Source organism: Saccopteryx leptura, chromosome 4, assembly GCF_036850995.1.
Source record: "Saccopteryx leptura isolate mSacLep1 chromosome 4, mSacLep1_pri_phased_curated, whole genome shotgun sequence".
Lineage (NCBI taxonomy): Eukaryota > Metazoa > Chordata > Mammalia > Chiroptera > Emballonuridae > Saccopteryx > Saccopteryx leptura.
In genome coordinates, this window is record NC_089506.1 from 49,549,041 (window position 1) to 49,566,459 (window position 17,419).

A 17,419-nucleotide genomic window follows, 5' to 3' on the forward strand; every position below is an offset into this window, starting at 1 on the left:
CAACATTGAATATTATTGACACAAAGTAAATTCATTTAAAAGGTTAAATGATAAAAAGCAGAAAATTAAATTGTATATAGGCCTAGTTTTGCTTTTAAAAATGTTATATACATCCACACAGGGAAAATTTCACACCAGGATGTAAACAGGGATGAAGTCTGGGCAGTACAGTGAAATGACATTTTATATTTTTTCCTTTTTATTTGCAAATTTTCTACAGTGAAAACCATTCCCAATACGTCTTAGAAACAAAATTAATGAAGTTAAATTTCTCTGTTGCAGGACTGCTAAGGGTCTTAGAACTGCTAATTTGTATTGCCAATCTTTAAAAAACAATATGGCTGACAACATTAGGGACATATTTGTTGGTTATAGAACCCTTTGCAAATATTAATACAGTGTATTACCTATTTCACTTTCCTTGGTTTTGGTTACCCATGGTCAACTGCAACAAATTCCAGAAGTAAACAATTTATAAGTTTTAAATTGTGTGCCGTTCTGAGTAGCATAATGAAATCTCACATGTCATGCTCCATCCCTGACTGGACGTGACTCCTCCTTTCATCCAGTGTCGCCACACTCTACATCAGGGGTCCCCAAGCTGCGGCCCTGAGGCCATTTATCCAGAGGCCATTTATCCAGGCCCCTCCGCACTTCCGGAAGGGGCACCTTTTCACTGGCGGCATCGCTCACGTACAGTACTACTTCCGGTGACACGGGACGCACGCCTCACGGCTCCAGAAGCGCGTCATATCATTTGTTACGGCTAGCAGTGACAAATAGGGAACCAGACATTGACCATCTCATTAGCCAAAAGCAGGCCCATAGTTCCCATTGAAATATTGGTTAGTTTGTTGATTTAAATTTACTTGTTCTTTATTTTAAATATTGTATTTGTTCCCGTTTTGGTTTTTTACTTTAAAATAAGATATGTGCAGTGTGCACAGGGATTTATTCATAGGTTTTTTTATAGTCCGGCCCTCCAACGGTCTGAGGGACAGTGAACTGGCCCACTGTGTAAAAAGTTTGGGGACCCCTGCTCTACATGCTCCGCCAGCCATTAGTCACTTAGTCGCCATCTTAGTTATCACATCAGCTATGATGGTATCACAATGCCTGTATTCAAGTAACCCTTATTTTACTTCATAATGGCCCCAAACCATAATAGTGATGCTGGCAATTCGGAAGTACCAAAGAGAAGCCATAAGTGCCTCATTTAATTGAAAAGGTAAAAGTTCTCTATTACATAAGAAAAAAATTATTTGCGGAGGTCGCTAAAATGTAAGGTAAGAATGAAATCTTCTATTAGTGAAAATGTTTAATTTAGCCAGGCAGAAAAAGAAAAATATCATATGACCTCACTCATTTGAGGAATCCAATGAACAATGTGAACTGAGGAACGAAATTGAGACAGAGGAGAGATCAAAGGGATCAGAGGAAAAGAGGACAGACAGAAGGGGGATGATAGGATTGGGATGACGGGAAGGGGGGAGGGCGCAATGGGGAGGAGGGTAAGGGAGATGTTGAGGGGAATATGGGGGAGGGGGGATGCATTTGGGGCATCACTAGAATCTATGTAAACACAATAAATTAAAATCAATTAAAAATGTTTAATTTATAAATTAAACTGTATCATAGGTATTAATGTATAAGGAAACACATTATATAATTATATATAGTGCCAAATATATACTATCTGTGGTTTAAGGCATCCACTGGGGGTCTTAGCACAGTATGCTTTGTGGATAAGGGGGAACTACTGTACTGTGCTCTTTTCAGTGTGTCATGCTACATTCATAGGACTAAAGTGGACATCAGCATTGGAGAATGGCTGAGAAAAATGGCAATGCAACTTACGAAGTCTTTTTTTTTTTAATGTCTGGAAAAGTACATTACAATTTAAATGAAGGTTAAATTCTAATTTTCACTTATAATCATAATTTAAATGAAGATTAAAACTTAAACATGGTGCCTATAGGTAATGGTGACTATAGGTAATAATACTAAATTCTATACTTGAAATTTGTTGAGAGTAAATCTTAAATGTTTTCACCACACACAATAACAATATGAGGTGATGAATATGTTAATTAGCTGGACTGCAGTAATTATTTCACAATGCATGCTTATATAAAAATATAACATTGTGCCCTGGCCAGTTGGCTCAGTGGTAGAGCGTCGGCCTGGCATGCAGGAGTACCAGGTTCGATCCCCGGCCAGGGCACACAGGAGAAGCGCCTATCTGCTTCTTCACCCCTCCCTTTCTCCCTCCTCTCTGTCTCTCTCTTCCCCTCCCACAGCCGAGGCTCCATTGGACCAAAGTTGGCCCGGGCACTGAGGATGGCTCCTTGGCCTCTGCCTCAGGCGCTAGAATGGCACTGGTTGCAACAGAGCATCGCCCCCTGGTGGGCATGCCAGGTGGATCCTGGTCAGGCGCATGAGGGAGTCTGTCTGACTGCCTCCTCACTTCCAACTTCAGGAAAATATAAGGTCTACTGGAAAATGCTGTCCATTTTTGGAATAAAAATACAGTGATACCTCGGTTCTCGAACATAATTCGTTCCGGGAGAACGGTCGAGAACCAAATTGTTCGAGAACCGAAACAATGAAACCCATAGGAAATAATGGAAACTGGATTAATTTGTTCCAAGCCCCAAAAATATGCCTATTTACTGGTGCTTTCTCACAAATAACGACTTCATTGATGCTGTCACCTGCTAACTCTTTTTCTTTAATGAAAATAAGAAGCAGCTTCTCCATTTCCTCCATTATCTGAGGCCTTTGCTTTGTTAACAATGTAACACCTTTGGCAACATTGGCAGCCTTTATAACAGCTTTATTCTTAAGGAAAGTTGAGATAGTAGATCTTGGCATGCCATACTCAGCAGACAGATCTGAAACACGTGTGCCCTGTTCATATTTGGCAATGATTTCTTTTTTCAGCTCAATCGTTGTTCTCACAGCTTTCCGCTTACCTTTGTCTGCATTACCACTTCTGGCTTTCTTTGGACCCATGTCTAAGGGTTAAATTCAGTGTACAAAGCGTGCACAAAGCGTGAGTCTCTCCACAAAGCGTGAGTCTCACCACAAAGCGTGACTCTCACCACAAAGCGTGACTCTCTCCACAAAAACGTGATTCTCTCTCTCCACAAAGCGTGACAAAGCGTGACTCACACTGATGACGCAGGCAAGGCGCGCTCGGCCGAATGAACGCCATTCGGCTCAACTCGGCTAATCTCGGACTTTCGAGTTCCAAATATTTGTTCGGATTCCAAGACAAAATTTTCTCGAATTTCCTGGTCGAATACCGATTTGGTCGAAAGTCAAGGCGTTCGAGAACCGAGGTATCACTGTACAAATTTTTCTTACCATCAATAAACTTTATTAAATAATATATTTCCACACCAATCTTATCTTCCAAATATGGTCCGAAATGGTTTGCTGAGCTGAATTAAGCTTTTCTGTGATCTCTGATGTTGTCAGAAAAGGATCTTGTTCCAACATGGTCTTAACAACATCATCATCGATCAAAGATGGTCACCCAGAACGTGGCTTATCAGAAAGGCAAAATCACCTGTTTCGAATTTTTCGAACCATCTTCTGCATGTCCTATCAGAAACTGTACCTTCACCAAACACTTTCAATAAATTTCTACATGCTACTGTAGCATTTCTTCCTTGTTGAAATTCGTATACAATACAGTGGCATAAATGAACTTTATCAGTAGCCATGGGTACACTACTGCTTCACACATAAGACTAACATGAATCAACTTTGTTTTAGTTAATTTGCTACGTCAGTATGTATACATTAAGTGATAAAAACAGAGAGGCACACATGCTTACGTGTCGAAACTTGTTGTGATAGAAACAGACAGAACTTTCCGGTAGACCTTTATACAAAAAAAATAAAAAATAAAAGTATAACACTGTCTGCTGTAAATATGCACAATTTTTATTCGCCAATTATACCTTAGTAAAGCTCGAAAAAATAAAATAAACCACACAATACAAATTTGGGGTTAAAAATAAACATTAGGCCCTGGCCGGTTGGCTCAGTGGTAGAGCGTCGGCCCGGCGTGTAGAAGTCCCGGGTTTGATTCCTGGCCAGAGCACACAGGAGAAGCGCCTATCTGCTTCTCCACCCCTCCCCTTCTCATTCCTCTCTGTCTCTCTCTTCCCCTCCCGCAGCGAGGCTCCATTGGAGCAAAGATGGCCCAGGCTCTGGGGATGGCTCCTTGGCCTCCGCCCCAGGCACTAGAGTGGCTCTGGTCACGACAGAGCGACGCCCGGAGGGGCAGAGCATCGCCCCCTGGTGGGCAGAGCCTCGCCCCCTGGTGGGCGTGCCCGGTGGATCCCGGTCGGGCGCATGCAGGAGTCTGTCTGACTGCCTCTCCCCGTTTCTAGCTTCAGAAAAAAATAATAATAATAATAATAAATAAACATTAAAAATTTTAATAAAAAAATAATACTTAGGCCCTGGCCAGTTTGCTCAGTGGTAGAATGTTGATCTGGTGTGTGGAAGTCCTGGGTTTGATTTCTGGTCAGGGCACACAAGAGAAGTGTCCATCTGCTTCTTCACTCCTCTCCTCTCCTCCCCACTTCCCCTCCTGCATCCATGGCTCAAACAGTTTGATCAAGTTTGCCCCAGGCACTGAGGATGGCTCCATGGCCTTGCCTCAGGTGCTGAGATGGCTTGGTTGTGGAGCAGCGGGCCCAGATGGGTAGGGGGCTGGCAGGGTGGATTCTGGTCGGGTGCATGCAGGAGTCTGTCTCTGCCTCCCTGCCTCTCTCACTTCACTAAAAAATAATTTTTTAAATAAAGAAATAAAACTTAAGGAGACCTTCACAGTACCAATGTTTCACCAAAGCACACTTTAAAAATGCTGAATTATTTACAATACATTCTTTATCAGGTTGTATCTATTAAAATTCCATAGAGGTGCATTTTTAAAGTAGCTTGAGCATATGGTAGTTCTATTTTTAATTTTTTGAGGAACCACCATACTTTCTTCCATAATGGTTGTACTACTTTATATTCCCACCAATAGTGTATGAGGGTTCCTTTTTTCTATCATATGACCCAGCAACCCCTCTACTGGGTGTATACCCCCAAAACTCAAAAACATTGCTACGTAAAGACACATGCAGCCCCATGTTCACTGCAGCATTGTTCACAGTGGCCAGGACATGGAAACAATCAAAAACCCGTCAATAGATGACTGGATAAAGATGTGGTATGTATACTATGGAATACTACTCAGCCATAAGAAATGACAACATCAGATCATTTACAACAACATGATGGACCTTGATAACATTATACTGAGTGAAATAAGTAAATCAGAAAAAAACTAAGAACTGCATGATTCCATACATAGGTGGGACATAAAAATGAGACTCAGGGACATGGACAAGAGTATGGTGGTTACTGGGGGAGGGGAAGGGAGGAGAAAGAAGAGGTGGGGGGAAGGGGAGCGGCACAAAAAAAAACAAACCAGATAGAAGGTGACAGAAGACAATCTGAATTTGGGTGATGGGTATACAACATAATCAAATGTCAAAATGACCTGAAGATGTTTTCTCTGAATCTATGTATCCTAATTAATGTCACCTCATTAAAATTAATTGTCTAAATAAAAAAAATTCTAAAGAAAGGAAGTGGGCAGTAGATGTCTCAAACTGTCCCTAACGTTTTATGTTGGTAACATTTTCATAGCAAGACAGATGAGAAAAACGCTAAAATTAATGAAGAAACATAACTATTTAATAAATGACATCTGTTTGAAAGTAAAAAAATAAAATAAAGTAGCTTAATTTAAAGTAGGTTCCACCTTCATTACTGAAATTGATTTTTTTTTTTGTATTTTTCTGAAGTTGGGAACAGGAAGGCAGTCAGACAGACTCTTGCATGCACCCGACCGGGATCCACCCAGCATGCCCACCAGGGGGCGATGCTCTGCCCATCTGGGGCCTTGCTCTGTTGCAACCAGAGCCATTCTAGCGCCTGGGGCAGAGGCCATAGAGCCATCCTCAGCGCCCGGGCCAACTTTGCTCCAATGGAGCCTTGGCTGTGGGAGGGGAAGAGAGAGACAGAGAGGAAGGAGAGGGGAAGGGGTGGAGAAGCAGATAGGCGCTTCTCCTGTGTGCCCTGGCCAGGAATCGAATGAAACTGATATTGAAACAAGATGGGAAAAGTTGGAGAGAAAACTTGTCAAATAAGGGAAAAGAATGGGAAAAGAAGAATATGCAAACAAAAATAACTACAGCACATTAGCTACTCTAAATAAGAAGATCCTAATTGGGACATCTCTACTGAAAACAAAATGGTATCTTGGCTCTGATTTAAGGATAAAAGAGGGAAGGATGCTAGTGGTTGAAAGTCATCAGAAGGAAAGTGATGGAACAAATGCATAAACAGCTGCAGCAGTCACAACGGGAGGAACGAAAAGCATCTTGCCTGGACACAGTAATGCAATTTTCAATGACTGGGAAATAAGCTTCCACTGCTAACCTGAGCTGTTACATTCATCATTAGCCTATGAATATCCCAGTGGTCAAGAAAGATAAATGTAAATAAACTTATATTCTTAAGTCTGAGAAGCAGTAGTATGCATTAGTTCAGAACTCAAAGTAGGGAGCCAGACTGGGTTCAAAGTCTAGAACTGCTCCTCAATAGCTATGTCATCTTAAATGCCTCTGCTTCCTTAATTTATTTGATTTTATTTATTTTGATTAGTTTTAGAGAGACAGAGAAAGGGGGAAAGAGAGACAGAGAGAGAGAGAGAGAGAGAGAGAGAGAGAAGCATTCATGTGTTGTTGCACTTAGTTTCACGTATATTGGTCACTTCCCAAGTATGTGCACTGACCCAGGATTGAACCCACAGCCTTGGTGTTTCAGGACAACACTCTAACTGACTGAGCTAATCAACCAGGGCCTCAGCTTCCTCATTTTAAAAGACTGTTATGACCTAAAAGTTACAAAACAGTATTTAGGTGTGATAAATTTATTTCAATTATTTATTTGCATATTCTTTGTTGCACTAGAAAAGTAAGAAGATAAACATCAAGAGGTCAATAAATGCTATTTTTATTTATTCCAAATACTTTTCCATATTTCAGAATTTTCTTTGATAAATGTATGTTCATTTTATAATAACAAAATCAGTTCACTAAAAACAAAAACATAGGCCCTGACAGATAGCTAGGTTGTTAGAGCATCATCCCAAAGCACAGAGGTTGCCAGTTTGATACCAGTCAGGGCACATAGAGGAAGAGTACAACTGATATTTCTATGTATTTCTTTCCCTCTTCCTCTCTCACTAAAATCAATAAATTTTAAAAAAATTTCAGTCTAAGTATGTAGAGGAAAAAAGGATAAAGAAAATTGAAACAGTAAAAGTGGTTTTTATCTTCCATACTTTCTATAATGTGATTAATTTTACTTTTAAAAACTTTTATTTATTTTTTTGGTGGGGGAGACGGGGATCAGATAGGGACAGACAGACATGAAAGGAGAGGATGAGAAGTATCAACTCATAGCTGCAGCACTTTAGTTGTTCATTGATTGCTTTCTCATATGTGCCTTGATGGGGTGGGGGCCTCCAGCTGAGCTAGTGACCCCTTGCTTGATCCAGTGACCTTGGGCTCAAGCCAGCAACCTTCAGCTTCAAGCCAGTGACCTTTGGGCTCAAGCCAGCAACCTTCGGCTTCAAGCCAGTGACCTTTGGGCTCAAGCTAGGGATCATGGGGTCATGTAAATGATCCGACACTCACGCTGGCAACCCTGTTATCAAGCTGGTGAGCCCACGCTCAAGCCAGCAACCTCAGGGTTTCGAACCTGCATCCTCAGTGTCCCAGGCCAATGCTATATCTACTGCGTCACCACCTGGTCAGGCTGATTAGTTTTACTTTCAGACTAAAAAGATACATTGTTTTTAAAAGCATCCTCCCTTAAGTTTGTCCTTCCCTAGTTAATACCTGTTCTCAGCTAAAATCCTTTTTATTTTTAATTTTTTATTAAGATATAATTGAGATAACATTGTATTAGCTTCAGGTATACAACAGGACTCATATTTGTATACATTGTGAAATAATCACTACTGTAAGTAGTGATCTGTCACCTTACACAGTTACAAAAAATTGTTCTTGTGATGAGAACTTTTAAGATCAGCTCTCTTATCCCAGAAATAAAACCACACACACACACATATATATATAATTATATATAGGTATGGACAAATCATCCTTGACAAAGGAGCCAAAAATACACAATGGAGAAAAGAAAGCCTCTTCAATAAATAGTGCTGGAAAAAAAGCTAAAAGAATGAAACTTGACTACAGTTTGTCCCCATGAACAAAAGTTAATTCAAAATGGATCAAAGACCTAAATACATGATTTGAAACAATAAATTACATACAAGAAAATATAGGTATTAAACTCATGGACCTTGGCCATAGAGAACAATTTATGAATTTGACCCCAAAGGCGAGGGAAGTAAAGGCAAAAATAAATGAATGGGGTTATATCAAACTAAAAAGCTTCTGTACAGCAAAAGAAACTGAAACAAAACAAATAGGCAGCTGACTAAATGAGAGATATTTGGAACAACAGCTCCGTTAAAGGGTTAATATCCAAAATATATAAAGAACTCACGAAGCTCAGCAACAAACAAGCAAACAATCCAATTAAAAAATGGGGAGAGGACCTGGACACTTCTCCCAAGAGGACATACAAATGGCCAACAGATATACGAAAAGATGCTCATCTTCACTAGCCATTAGAGAAATGCAAATCAAAACTACAATGAGATACTACCTCACACCTGTTAGACTGGCTATTATTAACAAGACAGGTAATAACAAGTGTTAGAAAGGCTGTGGAGAAAAAGGAACCCTCATTCACTGCTGGTGGGAATGCAAGTTAGTACAACCATTATGGAAGACAGTATAGTGGTTCTTCAAAAAATTAAGAATAGAAATATCATATGACCCAGCAATCCCTCTACTGAGTATATACCTTCAAAACTAAAAAACATTGGTACATAAAGACATGCACCCCAATGTTCACTGGAGCATTATTCACAGTGGTCATGACATGGAAAATCCAAAGGGTCCCTCGACAGATTAAATAAAAAAGATGTGGTACATATATACAATGGAATATGATTCAGCGGTAAGAAATGATGACAGTCATTTACAACATGGATGGACCTTGAGAACATTATACTGAATGAAATAAGTAGATCAGAAAAAGTGAAGAACTGTATGATTTCATACACAGGTAGGATATAAAATTGAGACTCATGGACATAGAGCAGTGGTTCTCAACCTTTCTAATGCTGTGACTCCACAATACTGTTCCTCATGTTGCAGTGACCCCAAACCAAAAAATAATTTTGGTGGCTACTTCATAACTGTAATTTTGCTACAGTTATGATTCGGAATGTAAATACCTGATATGCATTATGTATTTTCCAATGGCTTTAGGCGACCCCACTGGGGTCGCGACCCACAGGTTGAGAACCACTGACATAGAGAAAAGTGAAGAGGTTACCAGGGGGAGTGGGGTTTGGGGTAGGGGTGGGGAGAAGGGAGTAAAGAAGGACAAACATACAGTGACAGAAAATGATTCGACTCTGGGTGATGGTACACAACATAATCAACAGCTCTAACGATATAGAAATGTTTACCTGAAACCTATGTACTCTTATTGATCAATGTCACCTTGTTAAATTTCATTTTCTAAATAAAATTTTTTTTTAAATCTGCTCTCTTACAACTTTCAAATATGCAATGCAGTATTAACTATAGTCAGCATGCTGTACATCATATCCCAATGATTTATTGATTTGATAACTAGAAATTTGTATCTTTTGATCACCTTCACTCATTTCTCCGACTCCCCACATCCCCCCCTTTGGCAACCACCAGTATGTTCTCTGTATCCATACACTTAGTTTTTGGGGTCGTTGTTTGTTGTTCTTATGATTCCTCATATAAGTGAAGTCATATGTTTGTCTTTCCCTGTTTGACTTATTTCAATTAGCATAAGCCTCAAGGTCCATCCCTGTTGGTGATGGATATTTCAGTTGGTTCCATATCTTGACTATTGTAAATAATGCTGCAATAAACATGGGGGTGCGTATAACTTTTCGAGTGTTTTTTATTTATTCAGATAAATTTGAAGAAGTGGGATTGTTGAATCGTACAATAATTCTATTTTTAATTTTTTGAGGAACTGCCATACTGTTTTCCATAGTGACTGCTCCAATGGACATTCCCACCAACAATGCAAGGGCTCTCTTCTCATCATCTCCAACACTTATTATTTCTAGTCTGTTTGATAACAGCCATTCTAATAGGTGGGAGGTGTTATCTCAGGGGTTTTGACTTTTATTTCCCTGATGATAAATAATGTTCAGCATTTTTCCATGTACCTGTTGGTCATCTATATGTCCCCTATGGTAAAATGTCTGTTCAGATCTTCCCTTTTTAATTAGATTGGGGATTTTTGCTATTAAGATGTATCCATTCTTTATATTTTAAATATTAACCCTTATTAGAGATATGATTTGCAAATATTTTCTCCATTTGGTAGGTTACTTTTCCATTTTGCTAATAGTTTCTTTTCCTATGCAGAAATTTTTAGTTTGATATGTTTGCTTTTGTTGATTTTGCATTTGGTATTTGGTGTCAGATTCAAAAAATCATTGCTAAGACCTTTGAAAAGGAGCTACCCACCTATGTTTTCTTCTAGGAGTTCTATGGTTTCAAGTTTTACATTCAAGTCTTTAACCTATTTTAAGTTAATTTTTGTGTACGGTGTAAGATAGTGAACCAGTTTCATTCTTTTGCATGTGACAGTCCAGTTTTCCCAACACCATTTATTAAAGAGACTATTCCCATTATACATTCTTGGTTCCTCTGTCATAAATTAACTGACCACATATGTTCAAGTTTGTTTCTTAAATAAATAGTAATTATTTGAGAATTTCAAAGATATACCCCTTGAAAACTTCAGAAATGTGAGAAACACCTAATCTCTAAGAATCAAGCATTAAAGGCAACTGTGCAGGGCTTGGGCAACCCAAGCCTACTGTTAATCCTTCAGTCAGATTATGAATATAAAAAGAGTGAATGGAACAGTCAGAGTTCTCTACTGTAAAGAGACATTATGAAGATTTGTGGAGTAAACTATCCAAGGGCTCTGAGTATAATCATGCCCTCACAGGAAGGTCAGTGGGGCACTCAGTGCGCCTATTCAGTTAGCTAAATATGTGACCCTTGAGGTGGAGATACAGTGGATCCCTACCCTGGGAACTCTAGAGAGCAGAAGGAAAAGCTGTGTTGATCACTGAGATCAAAATGCACAACCAAGGCAAAAATCAGCAATTCCAGCAAACAGGTTGGCTACATGCAAGAGCTACCAGAAGTGTCACCTTTGGTTCAGTCCAACAGGGTCCCTAAGCAAGCCAAAAGGACTTCAGGAAGAGGAAATCATTGGTGGGCCTAAGTTCTTAGGAGCTAAGGAAGGGTCACCAAATAAAGCTCACAAGCCAAAAGATAAACCCCTTCAGGTCAGGGGAGTAGCTGGGATAGGAGTCTCTCTCAAGAGTTTCTAATGAGTCCACAAGACAGAGTCAGCTTTATCATGTACTCAGAGAGCTGCATAAGAACTATCTTAGTTCCTCACTGTCCCTTCCTCCTCCCACTCCACCCAATCTAGAAGCCAGTAAGGTCAGAAACAGGACATCTAAGGGACAGAATGGAACACAAAAAGAGCAGAAGCCAGTCGTCTCACAGCTAGTCAACCAGAAATCTTAACTGGGAGAAAGTCTTACTTTAGAGTGAAGAATGAAATGTTAATTAAAATGCTGAACTGCATACTTTTTTTAAAATGTTTATTTTATTGATTTTTAGATAGAGGAAGGAAGAGAGTGAGAGAGACAGGAACATCGATTTGTTACTATGTGTGCTCTGACCGGGGATCAAACCAGAAACCTCTGTGCTTCAGGAGGATGCTCTAACCAACCAAGCTATCCAGCCAGGGCTGCATACTTTTCATTTTTAAATTGAGTCTACTGTTTTGTAACTTCTATTACCTAAGATTGTGGCTGGCTGAATGTACCTTTTGTCTTTCATTTACTACTGAATCTCAAGCACCTAGAAGAATGACTGGCTCACAGGAGTGCTTATTAAACAGCTATTAAACCAATAACTTGAAAAGTGAGCCAAGAACAGAGCCATGCCACAGCAGGTGATCATCAAAGAACAGGCCATTGCACACAGAGGGCTAAAGAGAGAAAGAGGGTGAGAAAGAGAAAAAAGTGAACAACATCTTTCAAGAAGCTTGGCTGGAAGAAGAAATAAAGTGGTCAACAGTGGGAAGGCCTTGGATAGAGTCAGTGGAAGTGTTAGGCTTCTGCATTTTGAAGACTCAGAAGAAAAATCCAATTAAAAATGCTAACTCTGATTAAGAGCTTTATACACGCTAACTCTTTTATAATCTTCAAAACAATTCAATACAATAGATCATTTTATTGGCTTTCCACAGATAAGGAATCTGAAGTACTCTGGAAATTTCTGTAGCTCCCAAAGGAGAAAGCATCAGTTGAACTATGCAGATGTCAGGTTCATTCTCTCAGAAGAGAGAATAAAGGAGTGGCTCTAGAAAATGCAACCAAGAAGGAGTTAAGAATCGGCTGGGGTGAGCCTCAGTTAGGAGAAGGGTGCTTCATTCTTTTAGAGTGGGGAAGAGTAACAAAGGTTGTACGCCAGACACTTACTCATCTCTCAAAAATCAGCACAAGGCCCTGGCCGGTTGGCTCAGTGGTAGAGCGTCGGCCTGGCATGCAGAAGTCCCGGGTTCTATTCCCGGCCAGGGCACACAGGAGAAGCGCCCATCTGCTTCTCCACCCCTTCCCCTCTCCTTCCTCTCTGTCTCTCTCTTCCCCTCCCGCAGCCGAGGCTCCATTGGAGCAAAGATGGCCTGGGCACTGGGGATGGCTCCTTGGCCTCTGCCCCAGGCGCTAAAGTGGCTCTGGTCACGGCAGAGCAACGCCCTGGAGGGGCAGAGCATCGCCCCCTGGTGGGCGTGCCAGGTGGATCCCGGTCGGGCGCATACGGGAGTCTGTCTGACTGTCTCTCCCCATTTCTAGCTTCAGAAAAATACGAACAAAAAAAAAAATTTCAGCACAATTATCACCTACACTGGGAAGTCTTCATTAACAATTGTTAAAATTTGGGTATAAACAAGTTAGGGAGAGGCTATGCCCATGTGATAGTCCTTATTTTTCGGATGGGTTAAGAGAGAGATGGGAGAGACTGGAAGTAGTCTTTAGGAGATAAAAAGGGAAGAGCATTGGGAGATGACCAAATCCAAGAAATCAATTGAACAATAATGCCGATGACTCACTATATATCAATACAATACGAAGTTGTGGTTTCATTAGGTGAGTATAGCAGGACAGGAGCACCAGGTCTCTGAGTCTTGATGAGAATACAATTCAGGGAATTAACTATAGGTTCCAGACTGGACATAGAAGGAAGATGGCAGAAGTGAGCTGTAAATTGCAGACAATGAGGGGATCAAGAGTCTGACAATCAGAGTCATTGTGGCAAAAGACAGTGAAGAAGTTGTAGAAGTTAATTTACAACAAAAGAGAGCAAATCAAAATGCCTTTTCCTCGATTTGTCCTGGTGGCTCCTACCTCCTTTAGTACCTTGAAAATGCCCAGCTATGCCTGTTTCAGAGTCTTTGTGCCTACAGCTCCCTTTCTGCAAAATGTACGTTTTTCACCAAACCCTGACATAGCTGGCTCCTTCTCACCGTTGGATGGTCTCACCTCAGATGTCACCTTTCCAGATATCTTCCCTGGCCACAAATGCTAAAGCAATAGTCCACCATAACCTGTCCCTGCCATTACCCTCTTATTTTCATGACACTTATCATTATGTAAAATCACATTAATTATTTGTCAACCTATTTGATGTTGGTTGGTCTCCTTCATCCTGCTTACCATTTTTACGCTCTGTACACAAAGAATGTGTGGCATATATGAGGTACTCAACAGATACTTGTTGAATGAATAAATTGGGGGAGCAAATATAACACTAAAATACCATTATCTCCTAGTCACAAAATGTGGGAGATATGCAGAGGTAAGAAATGGCAAGCATTTTTCCCTCAAAGAGAGAAAACGTTGGTCACTACCCATGGGGATAAGGGTAGGCACATTATTCTCCCTCACAGTACTTAATAAGGATCAGAACTCTGATTTACCAAAGAGCCACACTTCTTACCTAAAGGAAATCACTTCCCTCTCAGTGGGTAGCCTTGCAGAGAAACGGTAAAGCATAGTAACTGCTCACACCCAGACCTGCCAAAAGGCAAATCCTAGAAACACTGTGCCTAAACTCCACTGTACATACTATGAACACTGGTGACCAAGACTTGATCAACATGGCATCCCCAGCAGCTGGCAGTTTGGGCCCACAGTGGATGTCCAAATATTTGTTAAATAAGCACATTAAGGCATGGGCTTCTGAGGAATGGCCATCCCATCAACTCCCTGCTGCGGATACACTTATTTTAGAAACAGGTCAATACAGCTAATGAGCCCTTGGCCTAGGCCTCTCCCTGGGCAGCAGTTTGGTTCCTAGAATTCAGTACTCATCCATCCTGTGCCACAAGTAGTCAAGTATTACTTTCCCCAGAGTCACCATGTATCAAATTTGTATGCACATGTACTTTGCCAATATAATGGTTAATAAAGTATAGTAGCCAATGAAGGGTTTCACTTGCATTTTTAATTTTTTATATGTATTTTGGTCAGCAAGGAAGATTGAAAAAACTAAAAATTGAAAAATTCTACCACTAATTTTGTATCCACCAGTGTATGGCTCACTGTGTGATCCCCGGAACATCATATCACCTTCTTGACTCTCAGTTTTATCAACAGTCATACTAATGTTCTTTAGCCGAAGTGTAATTTGGGAAAATTAATTAGCTAGTACTTAGTTGTAACATAGTCTGAGGCCAATGTTTGAAAGATACCATTAATCAAATTATGAAACAAGGGAAATCATAATTATTTAGTCCACTTCAAAACCTGAGAAGTTGAGAAGTGAGGGAGATTTAAAATTATGCCAGCAGCTCTGCTACTAACTCACTCTCACACTGAAACATGTAGTGCCAAAGAAAGATTCGAGACCCTTAATATTTGGAAATGTCAGCTGCTTCTGTATTCTGGCAAGATTAAAGTTCACATGTATAAAGATATGAAGTACTAACAGTGACAAGCAACTGCAAAATTAAACCTGTGCAAACAGTTCACTGTTGCTTTATCAGAGCCTAATCTCAGTGCTGTTTAGTTAACACACAGTTCGCCTCACCAAAAGTCAATTAATCAATTTCACTGAGAAAAAGTTGTTTAAAGGCTATATATATTTCTCTACCCTCTATCTGCTGACCACCGCTGACACTCAAGTAAAATATAGCAACATCCAGCCATAAGGTCCACGCTTTCCTGCCACAGGACTTCCTAATTTCCTTCCGCTTTAAACGTAGTTTTTGTCTAAAAACTCTGAAGTGAGATTGAGAAAAAGAAATCATAGTGAAACTGAGAGGTCAGCTCCTGAACCAGAGATTGGGATTTACATCTGGGGGAGAGCCAGTTGGTCCGTCTTTAGCCTAAATGAATGGGGCAAGATGACAAAGAAGGGGGCAGGCTTCCAGCATCGCCTCCACCCGGACAGCCTCTTCTTCCAGCCTAGCACACGCGCTGCTGAGAGCCAGGGGCCGGGCCACGAGACCACCAGGGCACCCAGCCCGCCCCCAACCGCCCGGCGACCTGCAGCAGTCCCCAGAGCACTTGAGCATCGCCCCTTTGGCTCATAGGCTGGGGGTTGGGGAGAGGGGGCTGGGGCTCACGAAACCAAGTCGCCACTCCCTTCTCCAGGCTGAGGTGGGGGAGATGCGGGCTGCCCCCCACAGGCCGGAACCACTCAAGTGCCGGCGCGGGATTGGAGGATGGGCCCCGCTTCCTCCAGCCTCCTCAAGGAGTTGCGCAGGGTGGCGTGTGGGGACAGCCAGGATGGCAGCGGCCAGTACTCACAAAGCCCACTGGAGCCGGTGCTGCTGAACATGGTCCCGCCGGACCGGAGCCCCTACGGGGCAACAGGGACAGGGGAAGCAGAGGTGGAGGGATCGGCGACCGCGCAGGCGCACTGCTGGCGGGCCGTGAATCCGGCAACTGGCATCCACTTCAGGTGCCGCCTGTGAAAAACGCATGCGCGTGTATGGGGCGCACCGCTCGGTCCTCCCTCCCTTCCTGCCTGGGAAGGGAAGTGCGTCTACAGCGGTAGGATCCACTTCTCCGGGTTTTTCGGACAACCCCGGCGCCTTTTGGAAAGGGAATGGGACGGTGTGGGAGGAGCCAAAGTGTTACACCTGGGAGCCTCGCACGGGTGCCCAGCTGCTCCCGCAACCGCAACCCCGAGCGTGCCCAGCTGCTCCCGCAACCGCAACCCCGAGCGAGGCCTTGGGTGTAGCAGATTTCCTCTGGAATGCGGTCGGGAGAGCGTTCCTCTGGACAGACGGACCCCCTATCCTCTGCCTGGACGGGTGGCCTGGGCGTTCCACGCACGCTCAGTCTTTTCGGGCAGTCCTCCAAAGCTTTTCCAGTTTTCAATTTTTAAGTGTTAAGGGGTTCTCCAGACCAAAAGGTTTGAGAACTGCTTTAACAAGAGTTCATAAAGTTACCTGAAGTTAAAACAAACAAAAAAAACAAAACAAAGACACAAACAGCCTGTATAGAGGAGCAACTTGGCATGCTGTGGTCCCAGGTTTGAAACCCCAAGGTGCCAGTTTGAGCCCAGACCCACCAGCTTGAACACATAGGGTCTCCCGTTCACGGACATAATCCTATGGTCGCTAGCTTAAAGCCCAAGGTCGCTGTTCGGCCTGCCCTCCCCAAGGCACATATGAAAAGGAGTAAATGAACTATTCAATTCTAACGTACCGCCACTGTGAGTTGATGCTTCTCTTCTCTCTCCCTTACTGTCTGCCTCTCTCTCTCTCTCTCTTAAAAAAAAAAGACAAACAAACCTTTCCCTTATTTGTGTTCAATTCTGCAAACATTCTTAATAATGTGGACGAAAAAGGGGTCATATACAAAATCTGACAAGCTCTGAAGAGGCCTGCATGGTGGCCTTGCAAACTCAGAGACCAAAAGGAAACACATGGGATAGTCTGAAATTAAAAACTTTCTGAAAGTGAGCCCTGGCTGGTTGGCTCAGCCGTAGAGCTTGGGGCCAGTGCTTCTCCACCACTACCCCTCTCACTTCTCTCTCTCCCTCTCTCTCTCTCTCTCTTCTCCTCCCCTCCTGCAGCTGTGGATCGAATTGACCCTGGGCCC

At 42.0% G+C, this 17,419-nt stretch overlaps 1 protein-coding gene across 1 annotated transcript in view; it reads right to left on the minus strand.

Annotated features, from left to right (window-relative positions):
• The window catches only part of UBAC2 (UBA domain containing 2), a 242,298-nt gene extending 226,009 nt beyond the window's left edge, over nucleotides 1-16,289 (minus strand). Inside the window, exon 1 of the mRNA XM_066380618.1 lies at nucleotides 16,118-16,289. Coding sequence (XP_066236715.1) covers nucleotides 16,118-16,148 — 31 coding nt within the window. The 5' untranslated portion in view covers nucleotides 16,149-16,289. The remainder of the gene's footprint in view (nucleotides 1-16,117) is intronic.
• Nucleotides 16,290-17,419: the final 1,130 nt, after the last annotated feature.